The sequence below is a fragment of the Musca autumnalis genome, unplaced genomic scaffold, assembly GCF_047663935.1.
Source record: "Musca autumnalis isolate F117 unplaced genomic scaffold, ASM4766393v1 scaffold_2, whole genome shotgun sequence".
Taxonomy (NCBI): domain Eukaryota; kingdom Metazoa; phylum Arthropoda; class Insecta; order Diptera; family Muscidae; genus Musca; species Musca autumnalis.
Window position 1 is genome coordinate 182,521,337 of NW_027411755.1, and position 12,058 is coordinate 182,533,394.

The window sequence follows — 12,058 nt, forward strand, 5'->3', positions numbered from 1 at the left end:
TCTGCAGATCAATAACCCTGATTATATACAAGTCATCACAACAGCAATTAGCTTTACTACTCATCTAACTTCATATATTCAGGAGGATCACAATGGACCTCAAGGTCTGCGAGTGGAGTGGCTGCCATCACAGGAGCTGCGCATTCTAACAGTTAGAGTTGCTCTTGAAGTACATTCCGCCCGTTTTATCTGATCAACATAAGATCAAAAGAATTTACATAAAAAAGTTTTTCAGTGCATTTTATGGGCTATAACGCTATGACCTAGGACACGACAGATTTTCTAATTAAACTGGTACAAACTCTGTCTATGATGACGTAAGAATACCCATTCCCTGCCAGGGTTAACGATATGAAATGGATACCGGAAACTTAAATGGCTAAAAATTCAACAAATTTCTAATTAAGATGTTATCCTATGGTGAAACTCGCTTTAGCCACATGACCTACTTTTGCGGTTTTTTACCACCTCCCGACGGTATAGGGTTCCACAGTTATTAATATTTATAAGGGGACATCTTCCTAAGGCTGACGCCATTCTCCAACTAGTCTCGTTTTCCCGTATTTTTCACGGTATGCCTTAACCAAATTTAAATGGAAGGAGCTTACAGCCGGGAAGTTTCTGATGATTCTAAAACAGCAATGTTCATAGATGAGAAAAATAAAAAAAACTAAGAAAATCGCTGAAGGGATTTTTAAATAAATCGCGGTCAAAGTTCACATTCTTAGGGTTTTCTTGGGTTTTCACGATTTTGCTTGAGAACGGTAAGTCCCATCGAAATAGAGCTAAAGAAAAAATTGTAGCTGTAAAAATTCTCTAGAGGATTGACTATTATGATTTGTTCGTAGGTTTTACCATTTTTGAGATATTGAAGTTTATGCACATTTTTAGGTTTTTTTGTTAGGTTTTCACGATTTTGCTTGGGAACAGCAAGTCTTATCGAAATGGGACCAGAGAAAATCTTATAGCTGTGTCATGGCATTGTTTTGTAAGGAGGCGATACAGTCAGTGCATTGTCCCAATCAACAACGGTAAAACCTACGTAAATATCATGAAGGTCAATCATGTACAGAATTTTCATTGCTACAAGATTTCTTGGACCCACTTCCATAGGACTTGCGGTTTTCAAACAAAATCGTTAAACTAAAAAATCCCCTAAAAGTGTGAACTTCGACCGCGATTTATTTAAAAAGCCCTCGGGCGATTTTTTTGATTTTTCTCATCTATGAACATTGCAGTTTCAGAATCCGCAAAAACTTCCCAGATGTAAGCTCCTTCCATTTAAATTTGGTTAAGGCGCACCGTGTTTTATGATTAGTAAGGGTTTTGTAAGACAGAGCTGATTTGGCATATTTCATTAACCTTGGGAATCTCTTATAGCACGTTTATATATAACAAGATTTAACAAATCCACTGGGTTTCAAATGTCATTTCTATTAGGTATACGTCAAATAAATCCTCATAAAGAAGGTTAACCCTGCAAAAACCTGTAATATAAACAGGCTATTAGAACTTTATTTACATATTATGATTGTTGTACATTTCTCTAAATACCGAGGGTCTTTCATATCCCCGTGTATCAATAATGGATCGGGGTAGTTAACCTAAAATAAACAACTATAATGGGAAAGTCTGGTAAAAAGAAAATATTACAGGGCTAAATAAATGAATACCGGCGGCACACGTTGTAGCTGAATTATGGGTGGATGCCTATTAAAAATAGTTTAGAGAAGTGAAGTAGGGAACTCCTCGGCCGATTGGAAAAGCTTGGTCCACTAGAGCAGAACCAGGACATTTGCCCAGAGGGCTTGTCCTGAAGTCCATAGCGGGCGCCACTTTGATAACCAACGGTCTCTAAGGACAACGATAGAGCCAAGATGGATGCAAACCAGTCTACGGCTGATAGGTCAGGTTTGGGCGGGAAGCTTAGGGAGCTCCTGGACCAACTGGAAACACTTGATTAATAAAAATAGAACCAGGACATATCCCGGAAGACATGTTACTTAATTTAACCGTAACTGACCAAGCCAAGTCTACTAGGGAAAATGAGAGTAAGATGGAGGAAAGGAGTAACGACTAAAATGCTCAACTGGCAGCAAACCCAGTTCTAGCTGGGTCTATATCGGCACATCCTGCTAATAAACTTTGAAGGCAGGATGTCTCCAAAAATAGTCAATGTCCTAAGGACAAATCTGCCAGAGAAGTCAAAGATACAAAGCACTATAAAATTGTTGTAATGTATATACGCAAATTTGTGGGACGACACCCTAATTTTCATAAGGAGAAGGAGGTCTTCTTCACCAGAAGCAAGCTGAGGAACATGAAGAAATTCGAGAGGACTTACACTCACGTACCCCGACCTGAACTCCAGGTGGACGAGGCAAGGCAAGGGCTTAAAACTGTGAATCGGGTTCGATCTTCAGACGGCTAAGAAACGATGACATCTCAGGTGATCAAACCATCGACCAAGACAGCCAAGGCGAAGAAGCCAAGTACTGAGAAGGCAGCCGCGTATTTTTATACCCTCAGTCTTTGGCTTATCGAAATTATGGTTTTAGACCACAAGTATGTTTGGACGAAATCCGTTTCAGATAATTTGGAGTCGATTTAGCAACGTCTTTTCGTCTGTCTGTCTGGAGCACACCATAACTCTTGAACGAATCGGTCGATTCGGTCCAAAATTTGGCCTTCGTAATATTTTGTCTAAGTATAGTTTATGTTCGATGGTGGGATGGACCAATATCCATTCTTTCGGTTGCTTCCCCCACAGAAGTTCAAATCTTTTCGATAAAATGATGCGCACGATAACTCGTGAGGGATGTAACCGATTAGGTACATACTTTGCACGTCGAAATATTTTACGATACATAGATCAGGATCGAATATGGACTATACTTGTCCACTCCTTCGGGTACCTCCCATTCAAATTTTCGGAACAGTGCTGTTTAAGAGCTGCTCTCGAATCCCTTTAATTTTGTTGTCACAACTTGTATTCGGGCAGGGCAAGTATAAACTTCCTGAGAAAATGGCCCTAAATTTGTAAAAACAACGCTATGGCATTATGTGTAGTGTAACTCCGGAATGGATGAACCGATATGGTCCAAAATTTGGCCTTCGCAATATTTTGTTCAAACTTAGTTCAAGTCCGACGATGTGCCATATCGATCCACTCCTTCTGGTACCTCCACCCAATAGTTAAAAAACACTAAAATGGTACACGCTATATCTCTTGAACAGAGCAACCAATTTGGTCCAAACTTTGAATTTATTAATATTTAGTCCAACTTTAGTTTAATTTCAAAAATGGTCCATATTCTTGGGGTCCTTAAGGTAACTTTTCGAAGCCGAAGTTTTTGCGATCAGAAAGGCCGCGGAACTGATAAACAACTTGAGAGGGGAAATAGTTGGACCGGTGACTATCTACGTTGATAGTCAAGCGGCCCTAAAATCAATCAAATCCCAGTACATCAAGTCCGCGGCTGTTCTAGACTGCAAACACGCTTTGGAGCCACTAAAATCAATCGTCACCTTGTGTTGGGTCCCAGGGCATTGCAACATCGAAGGAAACGAGGCAGCCGACAAACTGGCACGCTGTGGATCGGAGTCGCAAACCATTGAAATCGACTACTCCATCAAGCCACCACTGTGCCATTTCAGGAAAACAATAGAGCAAAAATGTCGGGAGAAATTCTGCCAACAATGGCAAACGCCAAACTGCAGCATATCAAGGGCAATCTGGCCAATCCCGTCCAAGTCAAGAACCGCCTCACTGCTCTCAATGAAGAAAGCAGACCTCAAACTAGCATGATGAGCAAATGGGAAGCAGACCACACGTCTGACTACTGCAGGCTGTGTAAGGATGAGGAAGAAATAGAAACGATCGAGCACCTTTTATGTCGCTGTCCTATGCTCCTTTCTAGAAGACAACGCACCATGGGTGTGCACACCATCCAAGCTCTTACAGCACTCTGCCAAGCAGAGCCGTCGGATCTATTACACATGGCAAAAGACCTAAAATGGCTCCAACGTGCTGAGAACAGGACAAGCACTATCCCTACATAGTAGCATTGTCAACCACGTCCGAGCTACAACTTACTTCTATTATCACAACTACAATTTCACTACTTCTATATCTAACCTCCACATCTACACTCTCATCTACAATCTCTTTTTACTCCTATAGTTGCATCCGAAAATCACACCCAATCTGCAGACATCGCCAAACATCACTACATCCCACCCGTCATCAACTTCAATACCATCACCACCACACCTGAACTATTGGATTCTACGCATCTACAACCACATCACTCACAAGCTCCGTCTACCCATAACTACTATCACACATCCACATCTCCTTTATATCACAATCACAACTACAATCCGTTTCAACTTTCAGGATGATCACAATGGACCCCAAGGTCTCCGAGTGGAGTGGCTGCTATCACAGCAGCTACGTATCCTAAAACCTAACCTAACCTAAGGTAACTTTCCACAAAAGTTCTACATTTTCGTTTGGGTGCAGTTTGGGATCTGAGAGAAGATCCTTTATGAAATTATACCGATATTACCTATTGTGGTCCTAATTACAGCGATATTATGTTTTTCGTGGGCAAGCCCATGCTTTCTGACATAGTATTTAGTCCAAAAGGTGACCAACTGAAATGACTGAAGGTAGCGCTATTTATCGAAACGAAATTACTCCCAAAATAAGACCCACTTAAAAATGGACTATATCGATCAATATCTTCAAGTACTTGCTCCGCAAAACTTTTGAGCTTCAATCCAAACATATTTTTTGTCGGTAAGGTCAGGTCATACGTCCAAAAAGGGCCACAAAATCTTAAAACCTGCCACAAAATCTAAATATATAATTACTGGCGAAAATTGTTTTGGCTGAATTCAATTCACATAGGCATAGGGTATATCTCTGTCCGAAAAGCCGACTGATACTGTTTACTTGTGTCGGTTTGACTTTTAGACCTCTTGGTCTAGCCCAGTTGTAAGCTATTTTTAGAGCCCATTCGTTCCTCCTGCAAAAATGTCCTCAGAAGCATGGTTCAATTATTAGAAGGTTGGTCAGGTTCATGAAATTTTAAAAAAGCAACTCTGAAGCCAGTTTGCTTATAACTTCAAAATTACTAATAGCAAAAGCAACAAGTATTCTATTTGAAATATTGTCAATGTTTGTTTGTTTACATTTGATTTTAAATACAATTTATTTATTTTTTTTTTTTTTTCATTTATTAACGCATCCATATGAAATAATCATTTAAGACAAACATATATAGTCATGTCCGTCCGTCTGCCTGTAGAGATCAATCTAATGTCCAAACGGATTGAAGTGACTGATAAAATGTTGGTCAAATGTGTTGTAGTGAACAACGTCATGGGGGAGCTTATTAAAAGTTCGGCCCGGACGAATTTAACGTTAGTTTACTTCTTTATGGAGAGGGTGACGTAGAGCAAAAGAAAAAAAGCAACGGTTCTGACCGGCTTTAACATGATAATGCCCATGACATATCATGCTGCCTCTTCTATCTCAAGTGGACCCTGATACCCCCATACGCCGCAATCTCATTCATAACATCTATAAACACTTGGGTTGGCCGTTGGGCTACTAACCCACCCCTATAAAAACATCATACTATGAACAAACAAACGACATCAAATGTTTATTACTCCCGGAAACGTTTTAGGGACCAAGATTTGCGAATCTGTACCAGAATTTCTGGACTCTTCATAGAGAAGGTGGACTTTAGATACTGGCAGATACTGTTTATAAAGAACGATGCCAATATTACTGCATACAGGAAATAAAATGGATAAGGAAAGGCGTTACAAAAACACCCAAAGAGACGCACTGTATTATGTGTAATGACACAAAGCATGAGTTCCGTCGTTTGTAGCTGGTCGGATGTTAAAACATCTGGTATCCAGCTTCACCCCGGATAAAGACTTGCTGCGATTGGATAGATGCTGTTTTTCAAAATCAATTTTATTTGAAGTTTGAAAGCTTATACCGAATACATTGAAGAACAGACCAACGATACATTCTACGAGTGCTCAAAAACAAAACAAATGATCGGCATCCTGCATATGACATCTGACTAAGGATGAGGAAGATAGACTTCGCATCTACAAAATACACGGTAACAGCAGACCAGATTAAAGTGTCTTCACTTTCATAAGGGCACCATTAATAAAGATGTGGTAAATTTCAATCACCACAGATAGCCACAGCATATTCCACTGAATTGAACAACTGCTTAAAAGCATTCCTCGATAATTTGTTTTCGAATAATGTATTATTGTCTTTTGTTTTTATTTATACATACATTATTATGATTTTATTATTTTATTTTCAATCAATTTATTTTGTCATTTGTCAAAACAGTTTTGACACAATAGGAGGACCTCAGGAAAAAATTGTAATCATATGTTTGCTGTGTCCTACCTTGTAATAATTGTACCATGGTTCAATAATTGTTTGCTGTGTCCTACCTTGTAATAATTGTACCATGCTCAGAAGTACTATAACCTGGTCTGTATAGCAGCCTGGTTATAATATTTCAACAGTTAACGTTCTTAATGTTGTTGTTGTAAACGTGTTTTTGTTATGTTTATTTGTTCCTTCCTCTGTTCAATCTGGCTCTGGGTCTATCTCCAGTTCAAGAAAAGTGGCTGCTTCGATGGGATGTACCATAGATCCACTGGAGTTAGATGGGTAGGTTTGGCGGCGCAGTTAAAAAGGTGTTGTGTGTCGTGCGGGCCCATGCCGCATACTGGGCAGATGTCTTGCACGGCGCGATCGATTTCCGCCCAATAAGAATTTAGGCGACTGCAATATCCCGAGCGTAGTTGAGCCAAAACTACTTTAGTTTGGCGTGGCAGCTGACGCTCCTCAGCTGCGATAGATGGAGGATGTACTCCGAGTACTTTATTCACACTATAATTGCTTAAGGCCTTGGCAACTGCGTCCGTGTGAATGCTATTCAATCCTGCTTGATATGCTTGTTGATCTAGGGGTTCTCTCCTGTATCGTTGGACCTCTCCCTCTAGAGCATGGATATCCTTCCTGATCTCCCTGAATGGGCCGGGCCTACCCACAAGATGGTGATTGGGATGGCTCACACGATAACATCCAAGCAGGTACTGCAACGAAAACATCTCATTGTGTTGCTTTACAGGAAGAATTTTTGCCTCCTCATGTAGATGGTCCACTGAAGATTTGAGGAGGCACCCTGTCGCTGTTTTCAGGGCTGCATTCTGGCAAGTTTGAATCTTTTTCCAGTTCGAATCACACAATCTCGGGGACCAGACTGGAGCCGCATAGCTTACCACAGACCGACCTATCGCGTTATATGTGGTCAACAAGGTTTCTTTATCTGCACCCCAAGTGCTGCCGGCCAGGGACTTGAGGACCTTATTCCTACTTTTCAACTTGTCGCAGATAGCTGTGGCGTGTGCGCAGATGTGAATGTAGTGTCGAATGTGACCCCTAAAATTTTAGGGTAGTTTGTGGTCGGAATTCTGCTACCGTCGACCACGACATTCAACTCACGTCCAAACTGCGCTGTCCATGTGGTGAACAGAATGGCTGTAGATTTTGTGGGGGAAATCTGCATATTCCTCGAATGGAAAAAGGTGGTAAGATCACTAAAATAGTTGTTCAGTCTCTCACAGATGTCATCAGGATAAGTACCCGACGCCAAGATCGTGCAATCATCCGCATACGTCACGATCTCAATGTCGTCTGGAGGGGGTGGAATACAGGAGAGGTAGAGGTTAAACAGTTCCGGAGATATCACCCCACCTTGGGGAACTCCCTGTTTCACTCTACGGGGTTTGGACTTCTTATTCCTGAATTCCACGTACGACTGGCGTCCACACATATAGTTGATTATCCAACGTTTCAAGCTTGGCCGGAGGGTTGTCTGCTCAATGTCCTCAAACAGCGTGGAGTGCCTGACTGTATCAAAGGCTTTCGATAAGTCAAGCGCCACCATCACTGTTCTATCGCACGGCCGTCTCTGGTTGAGTCCTTTACAGATATATGTGGTAATGGCGTGCAACGCTGTTGTCGTGCTGTGCTGCTTACGGAATCCATGTTGATGATCGGCAACTTGATAGCTATTTCTGATACTGGGGAGGATCAAGGCCTCAAGTGTCTTTGCTACGGGCGACAAAAGCGAAATCGGTCTGTACGATTCACTTTTGCTGGCATCCTTGCCTGGCTTCCGTAGTGGGACCCCCCTGCCCATTTTCCAGACTTCGGGAACAACGAGGGTGGCTAGCGACAAGTTGAAGACTTTGGTGAGATACTCGACTCCCGGCTCATCCAGCTGCTTCAACATTACCATGGAGATTCCATCAGGGCCCAACGCTTTGGATGATTTAGCGTTCCTGATGGCATTGGCAACATCATCCATTGTAAATTGTGGTGGTTCATCCTCGGCAGGAAGAGATCTGATGCGACGTAATACTCTTCTCTTCGCCCTGTCACTCTCGGGATGCTCGACAAACTGTCGATTGAAATTACTTGCGCACCTCTTCGGGTCAGTCAACGTAACGTCGCCAAACGTGACTGAGGTCCTATCTTCCCTTCTTCCAGGGTTCGAGATTGACTTAACCGTTGCCCACAATTCACCTATACCGGCTCCAATGTTGCAGCTCTTCAGATGATTTAACCATTTGTTCCGCTTATGCTCGCCGACCAGCCTGTTAACTTCCAGTGTCAGCTCCCTGACTCTGGGGTCATTGGGGTTGATACGACGAAGCTCATCACGCTCGTTTGCTAATCCCGTCGCCTCTGCTGGGAAATTTGTTCTTACTTCGGGTATTCGACCAGCAGGGATATGGCGAGCGGCTGCAGCAGTGATGATGTCCCGGAACGTCCTTTCCGCTACCCGAACATCTGAAGGATTGGGCAATTCTCTGAAGCGGTGATTGGTGAACTCTCTGAAAATCGCCCATCAGCTTTTTTATGATTGACGAACGTGCGGCGTTCAGAGGTGATGAAATCGGGTGGTCTGCTAATGGATACAATTATGGGGAGATGGTCTGATCCAAGGGAAATGACGGGTTGCCAGGTAACGTCATTTGTTAGACCAGGTGACACGATGGTTATGTCAGGCGAACTGTGACACTCTCCTCTAATTCTGGTAGGGGCGTCCTCATTGACCGTGCAAAACGTAGAGCTATCAATCTGCTCAGCCAGCGCTGTCTAATGTCAGGCCTGTAATCAGGGATACAGCTATTTCTCGGCGGGATGTATACATTCAGCAACTCTATCTCGGCAGCTCCACACCTGACTGCTACCCCCATACATTCCATGTATGAGTCATTAGAGACAGGCTCAAGCAAGATAGGTCTGTATTGGACAGACTGGTGCAATAGGAAAGCCAATCCCCCACCTCCACTTCTGGTGCGATCTTTCCTCAGAACATTGTAACCATCACAATGCTCTAAGCTGTGGTTGTTGTTCAGCTTGGTTTCCTGCACCGCCGCGACCTTGATGTTCTTCCGACTCATAAAATCTACTATCTCCTCGATCTTACCTCGGAGTCCATTGCAATTCAATTGCAAAAAGGCTGCATTTTCGGGGATTGGGACAACAACCGCTGGTGTTAAAGGCTGCGTGTGAGGTTGTTGTCGAGGGGACTGCGGGGGAGTTCGTAATCAGACGACGAGGGAGTCTCGTAATCCGACGACGACTCACTGGGAACTGTGTTCACACAGCATGCAGCAACATAGTCCCTGTCGTGGACGAGTCCAGAGCAACCCCTTAGATGCACCCACTCCTGACATCTATTGCATCTCACCGAAGATTGGATGTGGGTGAAGATGCGAATGTGACAAACTGAGCACAGATATATTGGTCCTGGGTTTTCCTCCGTCCCGGCTCGGACCAATAGAATTCGGAGCAGGCATTCCGGGATATGCTGCTCCCAACACAGAAAAACGAAACAAATACGAACATGTACACACTGAGGTGGCAGCCGCTGGCCGGAACATTGGTTTTGTGTTGTTCCGGGTCAATCCGGTACGAAAGAACCCGCTGCCGTGGGATTGACGTTCTTAATAGTCTATTTATGGTAGTAACCACAAGAAAGATGATAAGATACCGCCATGTGACTTTTCGGTTACTGAACCCCTTAATGTTATAAAGTATCTTGAAATGGGAAGTTAATAGTCATCAGTGCAAAAAATTTATATATCGTCATCATAAATGGCAAAAGTCGTACTGTTTTATGAAAAACTGTTTTATGGAATACTAATCTTTTGATTGCGAGTATATGGGAAATTATCAATCATATACGAACGGGAGTAAGTAATGAAACCAAAACCGCGAAAACGCTTGGTTTTGGAATCCGTCATTACAACAAAATCTGCAATGTCATACCATCATTCCGAAATGCCTTTTCTTGAATAGGACCGTTATTTTTTAAAGTAGAAGCTTGAAATTTTGTTATGTATTTTAGTCGTATCAAAAAACTAATTTTGACTTTTTTGGAGATACGACTTCGGGCATTTATGGTGACGATATATATATTAACCTATCCCTACATATTGTAGGGTAAGTACTACGATTTTCTCATGTTGGAGGGTATAAAACTGCGACAGAATATTTATCTCGTTTAGTTGACTGCAATGTGAATTTCTTCAAAATCTTATCTGAAATAGCTTCTATATTATATGTTTAGTTTATTAATATTATACACTATTTTCAAATGTGGATATACAAACCGGCAATACTTTGAAGAAAACTCTAAGGAACATTCAATGCACAAAGCAGCAACAAAATGAAAAACAATTCAAAAGAAATGAAAAAATGAAATGGGGTCACCGGACACACAGGTTGTACGTCGCCAAATAGTATAGCACCACAGAAGAAATAATGTTTTGAAAATGCAACTACTTTGTGTAAAATTTAAATATTATTTATAGCAACTACATAGGGGAATTTAGAATTTGTTTATATTCTCCATAAAAAACTGTGTTTTTCAACTACGAAAGTACACAACAATTTGATTTGATTTTAATAGGGCAGTTAATGTTACTACACTCGGTGTTTTCATAGGCAATGATTTTTCTATTATTCATTCACTAATGGATTTTGGATAATTATTGCACCACCAAGAACACCACTACAAAACTCTCGTTAATTTTGGCTAATGGATTGATTGGAAGACTATTAAAAAGTAAACTTTGTTCAATCCTATAACGATAGAATGGTTAAGAAAAACGAAGAAAAGCAAATGACATCAATAGATGGCAGCGGCCACAATAACATTGTCAAAGTTCAATGTGTTCTTTCTTTTGGATTTTTTTTTTCAATTTATGTTATAATTTGTATTATTATCTGCTCCTTTTTCACAATTTTTGTGTTTATATTATTTTTTATTCAATATTCTCTTGGACTTTTGTTATTGAATGTACGGAGGAGAAAGTGAAAATATATGTTCTTCTAAAAACCAACTAAATCAAAATCATAGAAGAATCATATGATTGGGTCATCATCGACACCAACAAAAACACTCACTACTCTAGAGTAAAATATCCAAATGACAGATGCCAAGAGCAATTGTTTGGAGCGCTGAAACACAACAAGACTGAATAAATGAATGAGCAAAATAACAAATACGGATGACACAACAGCCATCCATATAATATTGCCATCAACACAGAGAACCGCAACAAGAACAACCCAACAACAGCAACAAAACGATTTGCATTGTAGGAAATCAGTGCAACACACAGCGAACAACGTTAATATTGCTGTTGTTGCCGCTATAACAATTCAAAAAAACGGCAAAAGAAAAGCATAAAATTGGCAAACTCATCCAATGATGACCGAGAAAATTGTTTAAGAATGTCAGAGAACAATTCTAAACTGAAAGAAGCAAAAATGAATGTAAATGAAAGCGAAAATGAAAATGAAAAATTCGAATACATTAAGCGGGAAATTTGAAAATATTAATTAGAATAATTATAATAAAATTTAATTATAAATTTCAGAAAATCGAAAAAATGTATTGGCATATTTTAAGGGATT

General features: G+C 41.0%; 1 protein-coding gene across 14 annotated transcripts in view; it reads right to left on the reverse strand.

Annotated features, from left to right (window-relative positions):
• The window catches only part of bur (GMP synthase burgundy), a 37,134-nt gene that overhangs the window by 14,797 nt on the left and 10,279 nt on the right, over positions 1-12,058 (reverse strand). Inside the window, exons 1-3 of one of the 14 annotated variants that reach the window (XM_073970243.1) lie at positions 11,425-11,495; positions 11,137-11,194; positions 10,750-11,010 (exon numbers count right to left, since the gene is read on the reverse strand). The exons of 3 other annotated variants lie outside the window; for them this stretch is intronic. In XM_073970243.1, the coding sequence (XP_073826344.1) occupies positions 10,750-10,782 (33 nt within the window). In that variant the 5' untranslated portion in view covers positions 10,783-11,010; positions 11,137-11,194; positions 11,425-11,495. Of the gene's footprint in view, positions 1-10,749; positions 11,552-12,058 lie in introns of those variants that run through there. 10 more of the 14 variants (XM_073970244.1, XM_073970248.1, XM_073970239.1 and 7 more) reach the window with 10 other exon arrangements.